Source organism: Miscanthus floridulus, chromosome 19, assembly GCF_019320115.1.
Source record: "Miscanthus floridulus cultivar M001 chromosome 19, ASM1932011v1, whole genome shotgun sequence".
NCBI lineage: Eukaryota > Viridiplantae > Streptophyta > Magnoliopsida > Poales > Poaceae > Miscanthus > Miscanthus floridulus.
The window spans coordinates 116705670-116720797 of NC_089598.1; the positions used below are offsets into that span (position 1 = coordinate 116705670).

General features: G+C 47.4%; 2 protein-coding genes across 4 annotated transcripts; both read left to right on the forward strand.

Annotated features, from left to right (window-relative positions):
• On the forward strand, nt 1–2997 carry LOC136525222 (pentatricopeptide repeat-containing protein 10, chloroplastic-like). The gene has a single exon (XM_066518210.1). It carries the CDS (start codon nt 288–290, stop codon nt 2652–2654), a length of 2367 nt encoding a protein of 788 aa, XP_066374307.1. The 5' UTR covers nt 1–287; the 3' UTR covers nt 2655–2997.
• A 137-nt stretch (nt 2998–3134) lies between these two features.
• On the forward strand, nt 3135–9689 carry LOC136525223 (probable homogentisate phytyltransferase 1, chloroplastic). Of its 3 annotated transcripts, XM_066518212.1 has the most exons (14): nt 3135–3421; nt 3524–3924; nt 5201–5343; nt 5386–5490; nt 5592–5675; nt 5758–5832; nt 5923–6006; nt 6662–6751; nt 7673–7774; nt 7907–8002; nt 8157–8228; nt 8305–8400; nt 9067–9171; nt 9379–9689. In XM_066518212.1, exons 2-14 carry the CDS (start codon nt 3858–3860, stop codon nt 9418–9420), a joined length of 1161 nt encoding a protein of 386 aa, XP_066374309.1. In that variant the 5' UTR covers nt 3135–3421; nt 3524–3857; the 3' UTR covers nt 9421–9689. The 3 variants fall into 3 exon arrangements, with proteins under 3 accessions (XP_066374309.1, XP_066374308.1, XP_066374311.1); XM_066518211.1 differs by having other exon boundaries at nt 5201–5490; XM_066518214.1 differs by lacking the exons at nt 9067–9171; nt 9379–9689 and adding an exon at nt 8669–8817 and having other exon boundaries at nt 5201–5490; nt 8305–8426.
• The last annotated feature ends 5439 nt before the right edge of the window (nt 9690–15128 follow it).

The following is a 15128-nucleotide window of genomic DNA, read 5'->3' on the forward strand; positions in this document are numbered from 1 at the left end:
GGGATCGGTGCCAGTATGCCACTGACTGATCCGATCAGGTTCAGATCTCCATCTGCCAAACCGAACTGCAGAGCGGGTCGCCTCGCCAGTCGCCGCACTCTTCCCGCCAGCCAACTTCCCGTCCACCCGCTCCCGCTCCCGCTCCCGCCACCGTATCCGTAAACCCAATCCCCTTTCCCCTAGGGGACATGCTGCACGCGGGCCTCCGCCTCCCCTCCACGCTCACGAGCTCGTAGTCGTCGCCTGCCGCTCCTGCACCGAGCGGCCAACCCGCTCCGCCGCCGCCGATGGAGGCCACCGGCCGGGGGCTGTTCCCGAACAAGCCCACCCTCCCGGCGGGGCCGAGGAAGCGGGGCCCGCTCATCCCGGCCGCGCCCCCGCCGCCGTCGCCCTCCTCGCTCCCGCTCGACTCGCTCCTGCTCCACCTCACCGCGGCGCCGGCGCCTGCCCCGGCACCCGCACCGCGGCGGTCGCACCCGACACCGACGCCGCCGCACTCCTTCCTCTCCCCCGCCGCGCAGGCGCTCGTGCTCGCCATCTCCTCGCACCCGCTCCCCACACTCCCGGCCTTCCTCGCCTCCCGCCGCGACGAGCTCCTCCGTGTGGACATCCCGTCCCTGCTCAAGGCGCTCGAGCTCTCGGGGCACTGGGAGTGGGCGCTCGCGCTCCTCCGATGGGTCGGCGCCGAGGGCGCCGCCGACGCGTCCGCGCTCGAAATGGTCGTCCGCGCGCTGGGGCGCGAGGGCCAGCACGACGCCGTCTGCGCACTGCTCGACGAAATGCCGCTCCCGCCCGGGTCCCGCCTCGACGTCCGCGCCTACACCACCGTGCTGCACGCGCTCTCCCGGGCGGGTCGGTACGAGCGCGCGGTCGAGCTCTTCGCCGAGCTCCGGATGCAGGGGGTGGCGCCCACGCTCGTCACCTACAACGTCGTGCTCGACGTGTACGGCCGGATGGGTCGCTCGTGGCCGCGGATTGTCGCCCTCCTAGATGAGATGCGGGCCGCCGGGATCGTGCCCGACGACTTCACCGCCAGCACGGTGATCGCCGCGTGCTGCCGTGATGGGCTTGTTGATGAGGCGGTGGCATTCTTCGAGGACCTCAAAGCCCGGGGCCACGCCCCGTGCGTGGTCACGTACAATGCGCTGCTCCAGGTGTTTGGCAAGGCCGGAAACTACACCGAGGCGCTGCGCGTGCTCAAGGAGATGGAGCAGAACGACTGTCAGCCAGATGCTGTGACGTACAATGAGCTCGCTGGAACATATGCCCGGGCTGGGTTCTACGAGGAGGCTGCCAAGTGCCTGGACACAATGACATCCATGGGTTTATTGCCAAACGCATTCACATATAACACCGTGATGACAGCTTATGGGAATGTTGGGAAGGTGGATGACGCGCTTGCTCTGTTTGACCAGATGAAGAAGAGCGGGTGTGTGCCGAGTGTGAACACATACAATCTTATCCTTGGCATGCTTGGCAAGAAATCAAGGTTCACTGTGATGCTAGAGATGCTTGGAGAGATGTCAAGGAGTGGATGCACACCAAATCGGGTCACATGGAACACAATGCTTGCAGTCTGTGGGAAGCGTGGCATGGAGGACTATGTCACCCGGGTTCTGGAGGGGATGAAGTCTTGTGGGATTGAACTGAGCCGAGACACCTACAACACCCTGATAGCTGCATATGGTCGGTGTGGCTCAAGGACTAATGCTTTCAAGATGTACAATGAAATGACCAGCGCTGGATTCACCCCCTGCCTGACCACATACAACGCATTGTTGAATGTGCTATCGCGACAAGGTGATTGGTCCACTGCTCAGTCAATCGTAAGCAAAATGAGGACCAAGGGGTTTAAGCCGAATGATCAGTCATATTCACTACTGCTCCAATGTTATGCAAAGGGGGGCAACATTGCAGGGATAGACGCAGTTGAAAAAGAAGTTTACGGAGGTACTGTTTTCCTAAGTTGGGTTATCTTGAGGACCCTTGTCATTGCCAATTTCAAGTGCCGACGATTGGGTGGCATTGAGAAGGCATTTCAAGAGGTAAAGGCCAGAGGTTACAATCCTGACCTCGTCATATTCAACTCCATGCTGTCAATGTATGCAAAAAACGGGATGTACAGTAAGGCCGCCGAGATCTTCGATTCAATCAAGGAGAGCGGCCTGAGCCCTGACCTCATCACTTACAATAGCTTGATGGACATGTACGCAAAGCGTAGCGAATCGTGGGAGGCTGAGAAGTTACTGAATCAGCTCAAAAGCTCTCAGGTGAAGCCTGACGTTGTGTCCTATAACACGGTCATAAACGGATTCTGCAAGCAAGGGCTGATCGGAGAAGCTCAGAGGATCCTCTCTGAGATGATTGCTGATGGCATGGCTCCCTGTGTCGTAACCTATCACACACTGGTTGGGGGATATGCCGGCCTGGAGATGTTCAGCGAAGCTAGAGAGGTTATCAACTACATGATTCAGCACAACCTGAAGCCTATGGAGCTGACCTACAGAAGAGTAGTCGACAGTTACTGCAAAGCGAAGCGATTCGAGGAGGCTCGCAGTTTCCTGTCTGAGGTTTCAGAAACTGACCAGAATTTTGATAAGAAAGTGCTGCATACGCTCGCAGCCTATATAGAGGATGCACAGTTTGGAAGGTAGGCTGCCTGTGCTAAAAGGTGGACTAGGTACAGTTTGGAAGGTTTCTTTGGTTACAGGCAACTGGCAGTTTGCAATTTGCATGGTACGTATATGCTAAGTTTTGATAGGCAAGATTACTAATAATCTTGAACAGCCCGCGCTTGTTAGAGACGGCGATAATATTGCACCTTGCAAATGGTGCTGTATGATGTCAAAATAGTCTCATTCTTCAACCGGTGTATAGTGTACCTATAACCACATTCTGCTGTGCATACTTGACTGCAACAACCTGAAGCCTGAAGGGCAGCTGATGTATGATGTATCATTCGATTTCTTCTAAATATAAATTACACCATTCAGGTGATCTCAAATGGGCAACCTCATCAGTTAGCAGCATCCTGAGTACTCTATCCATTCCTACTGCTGTCGTTCCTCGGCTGTCTGCTCTCAACTCTCATGGTGAAAATATCTGGTGTCGGACGGGATGATCGGGGACGGTCACGTGGGGTGGAGCCGTGAGCACGAAGCAGTGTCCACGTCGCTTTGGGCCTGCCGTGCACGCTGCTTGCTCGCCTGCTCAGGATGTCTGGCACGGCAACGGCTGAACGGCATGGCGTTCAGGCGACAGAAGATTAGCAGGAAATGGACGTTTGGTGAACACTGAACACCCGTAAAAGTACCATCCGCACAAAGCAAAAGCGCCTGCAAATAAGCTGTCGTAAATGGTAAATTCGGCAGATAAGTCCAAAGCATTGCATTCGGCCAGTTTAGCTGTTTCTGTTGTCCTGGTACAGTTTGGCCGCTTTCTCTTTCCTTGTTTACTGTATATACACACTGTACTATTACGTTATTCCAAGCAAGGGAAGTGACGCTTGATGCTGAATGCGTAGGTAGGTGGTCGATCTTTCTCAGTGAACAGAACACTGCACGGACTTGAAGACGATCGGTGGCCGGCCATCGTCTTATGGCAGAGGAAGTAGAATAACAGCCTGCAAGTAAGCTTCATGCTGAAATTATAGGAAAGAGAAGAGCGGAGAGAAGAAAGGTGGCTGTAAGTCTTCTGACTTGGCAACCGCCGCAACGCGACGAGCGCCACCTGCTTTGCTGCCGCGTGCCTGCGTGCGTCTACCACTGCCGCACCGCGCCCGCCGCCCCTGCCTCTCCACTCCACTCGCTCACTCACGTCCCCCTTCCCCCCGCCCGGCCACGCTGCGACGCCAAGGGATGGATGCTCTCCGCCTACGGCCGTCCCTCCTCTCCGCCGCGCGTCCCGGCGCCGCCCGCCCGCGAGGTGAGTGAGTTCCCTTCCCCCTCCAGTCTCCATGGGCGCAGACTGCGACTGCACGTGATGGGAGAGCGCTGTTCAGAACCTGGGTTACAGGGCTACAGGCTTAGTACTATTGAGCTGGATATTTAGTTCGGCAGATTAGTCGTGTATACTCTCGTAGCCACAAAGACCGCGACCGGGATGCTTATGATGCGCTTTGGTGTGCGAGTATTCCTTTGCTCTTTTCTAATCGAGAGAGATGACAGGGCTCGTTCTGTCCTGTGGGCTGTGGGGCCTGGAATCAGTGGGAAAATGATCCAGGAGCGGTTGTAGTGTCTGATATTAATGTCCTCTTTTTTTGAGAGATAGGAGTGTCTGGTATTAATGTCAAAGCCGATTTCGGTAGGAAAAATGGTTAGGTTTGGGATTTGTTACTGTTATAGACAGCTCAGTCTTAAAAATGATGTGTTACTTCCGGGGAATCAAGCCGGGCTATGATGGTGTAGTCCAATTTCATGTTTTAAAGGTAGGGGATGAGAATTAAAATGTCAAAACCTTACAGGGATTTTGGTTTCCGCTGATTCTGATTTTATCAGGATGATTACATGTACAGGGGGGTTTTTAAAATAATTATAGTTTTGAAATTCCCTTTTGTTAGTTCTATCAAATTAAGACCTTCCTTGTTTTGGGTGGAATCAAGGTTATTTCTACGTGGTGGAAAAGAAAATGATGGTTATTTGTAAACTAAGGGCATGTGTAAGCTTCAAATAAATGTTTTACTTGTGACCTTGTTGGCTAGTTCATGGAAAGAGACATTTGTTAACAGCTTCTCGATGCCTAAAAGTGCCTCCAGTTTTCTGCTCATAATTTTACTGACTGTAAAATACAAAAAAAATATTTGCTGAAATAATCAAAAGCAGTGTTACCCCAACTATACTTGCACATGTGTAGGAGAAGCACTTCAAGTTTCCTTTACTTCTTTAACTAATTCCAGACTCCCATGTAGACTGTAGTAAGGGAAGCACTTCCAAGTTTCCTTTTCTTCTTTGGCTAATTCCAGACTCCCATGTAGACTGTAGTAGGGGTCTAGGGGAAGCGTTTCCTTTTCTTCTTTGACTAATTCCACACTCCCACGTATACTGTAGTAGTAAAAGGTGCAACGTGCATGGTTTGTCAGACTAATTAGTATGCTGATGTCGAGCTTATTGGTCACGTATTATTTCATTTCATTCTGGGTGAATTTTTTTCCTTGTTACCTTCTGTAGTGCTGGGCCTAGTATTGAAATGTTTGAATTTCCAGATCATTTTCTACCACCATATTGTTCCATCCAACAAAATGGTGAAGGGCGAATTTGCTTTTCTAGCCAAAGGACCCAAGGTCCTACCTTGTATCACCATCAGAAATTCTTCGGTTGGAAATCCTCCTATTGTAGGATATCACGTCAGTCATTAAATACTTCTGTTAATGCTTCGGGGCAACAGCTGCAGTCTGAACCTGAAGCACATGATTCTACAACCATCTGGAGGGCAATATCATCTTCTCTAGATGCATTTTACAGATTTTCCCGGCCACATACCGTCATAGGAACAGTTAAGTCATGTTGCTGTACTATTTCATTTATATGAACCTCCAATAAGTATGTTCTTTTGTTTCCTCTTCATTGATCAAGAGATTTCGCTGGTGTAAGCAGGCATTAAGCATAGTCTCAGTTTCCCTTCTAGCTGTCCAGAACTTGTCTGATATATCACCTTTGTTCCTCACTGGTTTGCTGGAGGTAGTGAAACTTTGAGCATCTGTATCCTTTCATTACCAGCAAGACTTATTGTTTCATGGTGCTTCTTTGTACACTTATGTAGGCAGTGGTAGCTGCCCTTTTCATGAATATCTATATTGTTGGACTGAACCAGTTATTCGACATTGAGATAGACAAGGTATTTTGAATTCACTGTAATCTCCATTAAGTAAGTACCTTTTACTACCATATTAATAACTGCTAGGAGCTAATGTTTGTACTTCTCCAGGTTAACAAGCCAACTCTTCCATTGGCATCTGGGGAATACACCCCTGCAACTGGGGTTGCAATAGTTTCGGTCTTTGCTGCTATGGTAACTATGCTCTCCGTATGGAAGAAATTGGCATTGTGCTTAATGTTGTATTTTGACCTCACTTTTCTGGATATATTGATACTGAGACGCCTAAAGTAGTATGTAAAATTAAATGGTATGCTCTTTGGAGTATTCCTATTAAAGTTGTAGAAAGGTAGAAAGCAATAGGGAAAACACCACGCACTCCTAGGTTTGGGTGACCTTTAATTATATATCTGGGATACAGCTTCTGTTATAACAAGAGTACAATACAACTATACAAGCCATAGTCAAACTCTATCTCTAACAGAAGAATCGAGTATTAATCTTTGTAAATAATGGTGCTCTCAATCTCAGACATATTTCAAGGGAAAAAGTTTTAGTATTAAGGACTCTGAAATAATTGGTGCAAAATGACAATACTTGATTAAGCAATTGGAAGTCTTCGTCGATTTTTCAACTTCTAAATTTCTAATGAATTATGAGTATGTATTGTAAAATTGTAGTTCTAGGATCTCCATTTACTAGGTTATGTGAAACAATTAGATTTAGACACTTATGTCAATGGTTGTGTAGATTTGCGCTAATCCTGATCAGGACCTTCAAAAGCTATCCTGAAATTCTTCACTGATAGTCTATCAGACTGATTCAACAGAATGTGCCGTGTGTATTGCAGAGCTTTGGCCTTGGATGGGCTGTTGGATCACAACCTCTGTTTTGGGCTCTTTTCATAAGCTTTGTCCTTGGAACTGCATATTCAATCAATGTAAGAGCTCGTGTCTTTGGGCCCAGTAGTGCTAGTTATCAAACTAGGTATAAGTAATGATTCCTTGCTCGTTTATGGGATTTATTAATGTTATTGATGGTTCATTGGTTCTCTTGTGCATTGCAAAGGATTTTTTTTATGTAAACTGCAATATGAATTTTTAATGAATATTTCATTTGCCTTCTGTAAGAACTTATTTTCCACTTCTAAGTAAGTGTAAAGTTTGGTTTTGTTTCAACGACAGTGTTGAATGACTCGAACGCAAACAGACAAGTTTGCCGACTCCAGCAATAACACAGTTAAACAGCTTGACTACAGGAGAAACATTAGACACTCCGAACTAACTGCTTCATGTCTAGGGAAAACTCATTTTTCAATTATAGAAGTACCAAGTAATTAAATGCTTACACAATCCATCCTGCTTTAGCAATAAAAAAAATCCATCCTGCTTTAACTTTCACATATCTTGAAAGGTGATGCAAACTGAGAGGCATCTGTAATTGGATCCGAAGACTTAAATGGGCTTTACAAATTTAACTGCTGAAGCATGTGACCCACATGTCTCAACGTAGATGGGCCAGAATGGACCATGGAGAGAAAATAAGGTTTGAAAATGAACCATAGCCCAAATCAAAGGTGGCAGTATGGTACTATTCACTTCAAAGAACATGTGGTAGTTTTAGATAGTCCTGATTTTTCTTAAATGTTCTACACCTTGGACATATGTATTAAGGGACATTTTTTTCTTCATTGGAAGAACATGGACAACTTCTTTAAAAGTACATGAACAAATTCTGTAACTTATCATGCCTTTTCTGGCATTATTTTTATCATTTAAGATAGTACCAATTTTTGTGTGCAGCAGTTGTCACTACTTGAATTACCCAAAGAAACTGTAATTTGTGTCTTTGGTCTTTACAGCTGCCATACCTTAGATGGAAGAGATTTGCTGTTGTTGCAGCACTCTGCATATTAGCAGTTCGTGCAGTGATTGTTCAGCTGGCTTTTTTCCTCCACATTCAGGCAAGTCTTCCTGTGGTGTCTTTGAAATTCTCATGTGGACTTTTCTTTGAAACTCAAATGATAACTGCAGCGAATGGTTTGGGTTGTCTATTTCCTGAGTCCTATCCTAACAGTCTGTCCATAATCTACCAGACTTTTGTTTTCAGAAGACCGGCGGTGTTTTCTAGGCCATTAATATTTGCAACTGGATTTATGACGTTGTTCTCAGTTGTAATAGCACTATTTAAGGTAATAGCGAGTCGTATGGAATATAACTCCTTATGATATCTAGCAAAAGTTTTGTCTGCTCTGATATCCACTCTAAATCTTGATCACTCTGTGCACTATCTTAATGCTGTATATTCATCTGCAAAGACTGAATGAAGTTTGCCATGTCTTGTAGGATATACCTGATATCGAAGGGGACCGCATATTCGGGATTCGATCTTTCAGTGTCCGGTTAGGTCAAAAGAAGGTTAGTAGGGTAAAATAAATGTTAAGAGAGCTAACACACTGGAGTCCTGGAAATACTGATACTAACCTGCGTACAGGTCTTCTGGATATGTGTTGGCCTGCTCGAGATGGCTTACAGCATTGCAATACTGATGGGAGCTACTTCTTCGTCTTTGTGGAGCAAAACAGCAACTGTACGTGCCACTGGTTTTTCTCCTAGGCCCAGTTTAGTTGCTGAAAATTTTGACAAAATGACACTGTAGCATTTTCGTTGTTATTTGGCAATTAGTGTCCAATCATAGTCTAATTAGGCTTAAAAGATTCGTCTCGTGAATTTCGTCTAAACTGTATAATTAGTTTTATTTTTTATTTATATTTAATGTTTCATGCATGCGTCCAAAAATTCGATGTGACTAGAAATCTTGAAAAATTTGACGTCTTAGAGGGGAAATAGGCCCCTAGTATTCCACAGCAATTCCAATGAACGGTTTTATGATTGGTTAATAATGAATGGGTCTGAGCTTCTGTGTGAGCAAGACTGCAAGCACATGTGGTTTCTGCAGTACTACTCCTTCTGCATCAACATAATTACAGCCTATTCGTTCGTTGGTTTCAGCCATAACTTATCAACTAGTCAACAGTGTTTTACTCTCACAACAAATCAGCACTAGCCGAGTTTATCAGCCCAGAAACCAACTAGCGAACAATAGATTACTTTAGCTTCATAGCTTCACCGTTTCCAATATTATATTATATTATATTCGATGCCAATAATTGAAAAGAATTCGCCTGCTTTAGCTCGATCGTTATGAATCTTTGTTTTCCATTTTGTTACAAAACTTCCATGACACATTTTGCAGATTGCTGGCCATTCCATACTTGCTGCGATCTTATGGAGCTGCGCGCGATCGGTGGACCTGACGAGCAAGGCGGCAATAACATCCTTCTACATGTTCATCTGGAAGGTAAGCCTCGCCTCCATTCCCGATCGTTGGCCCAGTTACCTCTTCCTCTTTTAAAATTGAAACTCCTTGCCGTGTGGTGGTGCCTAGTGTCCTGCTGCCCAGCTTAATCACCCTAACGATCTGTCTGCACCCCCTTGAATGAAATCCCGAAACCGTTAAACCGCGTTGTTCAGTTACTGATCATTTACTCCCCACGTGGCTCCGCAGCTGTTCTACGCGGAGTACCTGCTCATCCCTCTGGTGCGGTGAGGCGTGTCAAGGCGTGGCGAGGCGATGCGATGGATCGGCGGGTGCCGGGGCAACAACTCCACGGCAGAACTTGAGTGCTGGAGTAAACTCCCGTTTCAAAGTTGAAGGGCGTGTTTGGTTCTTAAGTCGTTCCTAAAATTCATGTCACGTCGAATATTTAGATACTAATAAAAAGTATTAAATGTAGATTAATTATAAAATCAATTATATAGATGAGGCTAATTTGCGAGACGATTTTTTAAGACTAATTAATCAGTCATTAGCACATGTTTACTGTAGCACTCAATTGTCAAATCATGGATCAATTAGACTTAAAAGATTCGTTTCGTAAATTAATCGTAAATAGTGTAATTAGTTTCGTGATAGGAATTTTAGGAGCGCACGTAGCCGCGGAGTACTACTTCCACTGCACGCTAGTACTTGATGACATCCCATATGTCCGGGGTGACCTGACCTGATCGTCTCTGCCAAGAGATTGCACAACGTCCAACGCCCATCGTACCGGAAGTAACTAGACAAGGTGAGCTGTTAGCCCGTAGGCCTTGCTACCACTGCCAGTACGTTCATCTGCGCCTTGACTTGTGCAGTGGGCGTGTAGCTAGCAGTGCATGAATGTATGGTGCGTCACGGCCTGACGGTTCGTCAGTCTGGGCTTCTGTCCGAAAAAGATCGCCTGTCAGAGATCCGCATTGACCGCGATACGTGGGCTACCTTAAATTTCACTACTCCCGCCCCATCGATCGCATCGTGTTTAACTGTTAGCATCCGGTACGTACGTGTATCTGCCGACTGCTGCGGCACTCACCCGGAGATACCTAAGTCCACGCGCATTCAACGCAATACATATATCGTGTGGAACATTTGGGCCACGTTTAGTTGGTCCCCAATTCGGCGCCGCCGGATTTCAGGGAGCTACGGTAGCTACATTAGCCTTTTGTTTTTATTTGGTAATAATTGTACAAACATTGACTAATTAGGCTTAAAACGTTCGTCTTGTAAAGTACAACCAAACTGTGTAATTAGTTTTTGATTTGATCAACATTTAGTACTCCATGCATATACCGCAAGTTTGATGTGACGAGGAATCTTCTTTTTACATAGTGTCAAAATTTAGATTTTGGGTAAACTAAACAGTGCCCTGGATAGAAGAGCTCTCACACATGGAGGCTCTCTCGTCTGGCACGTCAAATTTTTTTTTGGCTTCGTTTAGATCCATTGGTCTGCTATGATCTAATCAACTAATGTCATTTTACGAGGTTGACTAAATTTAAGAGAACTCAAGAGCTACTCTCTCCGTCCCAATAAAAATGTCGTTGAGCACTCGACGCGCCTACCAAGACCGAAGGGAAATGACCAGAATGCCCCTAGCATGTTCTTCTCTCTCCGTTCCTCGGTTCTCATCCAGAGTGGAGGCGCCGACGGTGACTGGCGACATCTCCGGCAACCACTCGTGCTCGCCCTCGCCGGTGGGAGAGAAGAGGAGGGCGCTGTCAGAGATCTCCGGGTGGATCCCGGTCGGTTCCGCATCGAGCGGCGCAGGGAGGCCGTGACCCGCGCCACCGGTCTTCTCGCGTCGCGCGCCGCCAGGGAGGCACCACCCGCCCGGTCGCCCGCCGCCGCTCAATCCCGGACGGATCCATCGACTCCGGTCATGTTTGCTCTTGGGCCTGGTTTAGATTAAGTTTTTTCACTCTCTCTTCATCACATCAAATATTTGACACATGTATGGAGTATTAAATGTAGATAAAAAAATAACTAAATTACACAGTTTGATTATAAATTACGAGACGAATCTTTTGAGCCTAGTTAGGTCATGATTAGACAATAATTATCAAATACAAACGAAAGTGCTACAGTACCGAATACTGATTCTTAACCCTAATCTAAACAACGCTTCGTAGGCTACGCTCCGTATATTTTTAAATTCTCTTTGTATCTAGTCTATTGAAAGATAAAACACCTGCCGATTTGCTTAACAAAAACTCCCGTGATGACCAGTATAGGAGTAATGTACTATGTACACACTGACGGGTGGTCCGGCCCTCTATTTACGGCGGTGGCCACCGAGCAGCACCGCTCCCGCTCGGGATCAGCGCACACGGGTTCCCATGCCCTTAACTCGCATGTGCGAGCAGAATTGCCGTGCCGTGCGCCACTGCGCCTGCACAAACACGGATGTCCTGACCTGCTGCTGGTAGCCCGCGGCGTCGTGGCCTGCTCCGGGTACCAGTGGCGGACCTAGGATTTGAAATTAGGGTAGCTCTAGTACAAAAATTTCATGTGCAACACAACAAAATTCAAAGAAAAAGTTCAGTAAAATGGCTATAAATTAACCAAATTGAGATAATACAATTGAAAGGCTCAAAACTTATATAAATTAACCAAACTTATATAAGGTCTTACATAAATAAGAGATTACAATACAAGTTCTAGTTCAAGGCTTTTGTTTTGCGCTTTCTCAGTGCCATGAAAGCATGAACTTGGCGGAGATTGGACATAAAAGAAATTCGAAATTTATTTTATAGAAAAATAGTATCAAACAAAGTTTTGGAGTACACCATTGCGAAGAGCTCGTCGAGACAATCGAAACAGACATATTATTTGCTATATTAGGAGCTCGGATCCAAAAGATATTAATTTTAAAAGAGAAGTCAACATCCACTTAGCAAACTCCAGGAGAGCCCAACAGCACAGCGCCATGCAGCATATGCACTAGGCATCGATACTGGCCAGGCGCGTCCCCATCTGCTTCCCCAGTGAGAGAGAGTCGTCGAATGGCCCAGCCACTCTGGTAAAGCCGCATAACTCATGCAGGAGACCCCGCCTGCTCCCCTGTTTCACCACGCAGGAGCACAACAGGCCTTAATTGCGCACACTCCGTGACTACGATAATGTGGGCATCTTTCAGTTTTTTATTGGGCCATACTTTCTATAGGCTAAAGGATTGAAAATGTTGAGTACTAAATAAACTTTGGGCCAGATTTCAGGGTAGTCCTAGGCCTACCTAAACGACCCTCTAGGTCCGCCACTGCCGGGTACAGCCTGGCCGGCTCCAGTTTGGGAGGAGGATGATTTTTTGTATTTGCACCGGGGCACGGTGGAATGAACGGGGAATGTAGCATCATCCGGACGACCAGACGCTCGAGAATGCAACGGTGCTGGCGTTGCTGAAGGTTTGTCGTCGTCTCGTCTCACGTCTCTATTACTATCAGCGATTAGTGTGCCGTTGGCATCGGCATGCACGTACGGTTGCGTCAAGGCTGCCAATACCACCAGCGAGAAAACCCGCAAGTGAATGTGATAGCGACTTAACGAGCCACGGAACAAGAGGCAGCCGGCAGCGCCTGCCGTGGACGACGTCACTCCCTCGTCTCCCCTGCGCGATTTTGCTGCCGGCGCCGGTTCACATTTGCATGATTTCGGTGCAGTACCAGTGTACCACGACCACGATTCTTAGAGAGTGATGCCGTCCATAAATGATAAATCTCAGTACCCGTGCGGCCGTACCAGCCAGCCAGCTGCATGCACGCATGCCCCCACCGCACGTGACGAGTGCACCCAACACGTTGCGCGCACTCACGTACGCGCCCGATCGACGGCCCGAGCCACTGCCGTCGTCCTCGCCCATGCTTTCCGGATTAAACGACCGACCAGTCGACCACGACGCGCGCGCGCACACATAAAAATTGTACAGCAACGATCAGAACTCAGAAGCGACACGACACGACTCGTCCTGGTTGCGAGCCGTCTGATCGAGATCAGGCCGTCCTGAGTTCTGGCCGGAGCGAGCGAGGCGGTTCCCCCGGCGGACGGAGCACGGTGACGATGATGATGAATGAATGAAAGTAATATAAAAGGTAAAAATAAAAAGTAAAAATCCGACCGAGCACGTGACGCGGGGGCTTCGCTAAACCCGTCCCGAATCCCAGCCACGTGGGATCATCAAAGTGCATCAAGCCGCCGGCGGGCCGGGCGGGGCCACTGGGCCGCAGCCTGCAGGACATCCTGGGCCAGTGGGGACGAGGCCGTAGTAAATGGAAGGCTCCATCAATGCTCCGGTCCGGGGACACCTCAGTTACTGGCCCGCCTCCGCTGGGACGGCTGCCGGATCCCACCACCGTACGGCCCCGGATCTCCCCGCACAGTTCCGCGATCTCCGACGTCCGACCTGAGGTGAGTGAACGTGAACCCTCCGGATTGCCCACCACGAGCAGATGCCGGCGCAGCCCGTGTGCTGTACTGTACGGTGTACGCGCCGAGCGTTCGCTCGCACGCGTGGCTGAGACCCCGCGCCCGCACGCGCGCTAATCGTATAGCTCGTTTCCGTGGGTCTGAATACGTGTGGCGGCGCGGCGCCGGCAGCAGCAGGAGGCCGCCGGCCACCGGCCACTACCCAGATCAGGACGTTCGAAGACCCCTTTTACTTCCGGATTTTAAACTGACAGCGGTATACCGATAGTAACGGGGTTAACATCATTATTAGTTCCTAAGAACCAACACTGATCTATAAGCATCAGTGTCGGTTCCTGACTCTACCCGATAGTCTCTAATTAAACAACACTGCCGGTTTATAGACCTAACCGACAGTGATGGTTGCTTCAAGAGTGTCGGTTCTTGGCTCAAGCCGGCAGTGTTGAGCAAACCTATATTGTCGGCTTATGTCTCAAGCCAGCAGTGTTGAGCAAACCATCACTATCGGTTCATGGCCTAAGCCGACTGTATTGGTCAAACCATCACTGTCGGCTGGTGGCTCAAACCGACAGTGCTGTCTTCAGCAACACTGCCGATTTAGATTTCAAACCAACAGTGATGGCTTAACCAACACTGTCGGCTCGTGCCATGAACCGGCAATGCCCTCTTTACCATCATTGTTGATTTTGTGCTAACCGACGGTGATATCTTTTTCACATTTTACTGTTTTATAATTTTTTTTGGGTGAAATCGGGTTTCGTTTTATATTCGCTACGTAGACGACAGGTCCATCAACACTAAACATTACAAATGTTATGGTTACAGTTCAAATGTACTTATGAAACTCTCGATCCCTTGAAATAAAAAAGAAATTACAATAGTCTAGCGAGCTGCTCTGGCCCGTACTGCGCCTTGTACTTCACGGATTGTGCAATAGAGAATGTTCCTTTTTTCCGAGCATTCCGATACGATGAAGGCTGCTTGCTCCGATAACAGTGCTATGACCTCCATTTCTAACAGCCTATTGGGTTTAAATTTCTTGTGCTGTCATTAAAAAACCAGTTTCAAAAGGCAAAAATGTTAGAGAAATAAGTAGATCGTTTTATTGAATTAACATATATAAATGAAATGGGGATTATACACACCAAATCATCTGCGGCCTCCGATTTTGCGCCGAGGTAGCAAAGCATTGTCCACATTACGTAGAACCCACATTCATTGTTTCCCGCCGGCTGGTCTAGGTCTTCAATTGCATTGGTGCAACTTGGAATGGGACCTTCGTCCCACCAACCATTCTTGTCTGAACACCGTGCCACATTATAAGTGTGAAAAAGGAGCAACATTAGAATATACTACGTGCGATTAGAAAATAATATGTTATTAGATTCGCTTACGCATTAAACACTTCGACTAAGGGGTCGACCAAAGAAAGTGGCTTTTTCTTTGAGTCCCACACCTTATACGATTTCTTTTAATATCGACAACAATGAAGACGAAATGGTTGCTGCAATCACAAA

Excerpts from the sequence above, each read along its gene's own strand:
- LOC136525222 (XM_066518210.1), top strand. The coding sequence starts at position 288 with ATGGAGGCCACCGGCCGGGGGCTGTTCCCGAACAAGCCCACCCTCCCG.
- LOC136525223 (XM_066518211.1), top strand. The coding sequence starts at position 3,858 with ATGGATGCTCTCCGCCTACGGCCGTCCCTCCTCTCCGCCGCGCGTCCC. Across the intron at positions 5,833-5,922 it reads TCGACATTGAGATAGACAAG|GTTAACAAGCCAACTCTTCC; the intron begins GTATTTTGAATT and ends GTACTTCTCCAG. Across the intron at positions 8,229-8,304 it reads TCCGGTTAGGTCAAAAGAAG|GTCTTCTGGATATGTGTTGG; the intron begins GTTAGTAGGGTA and ends ACCTGCGTACAG.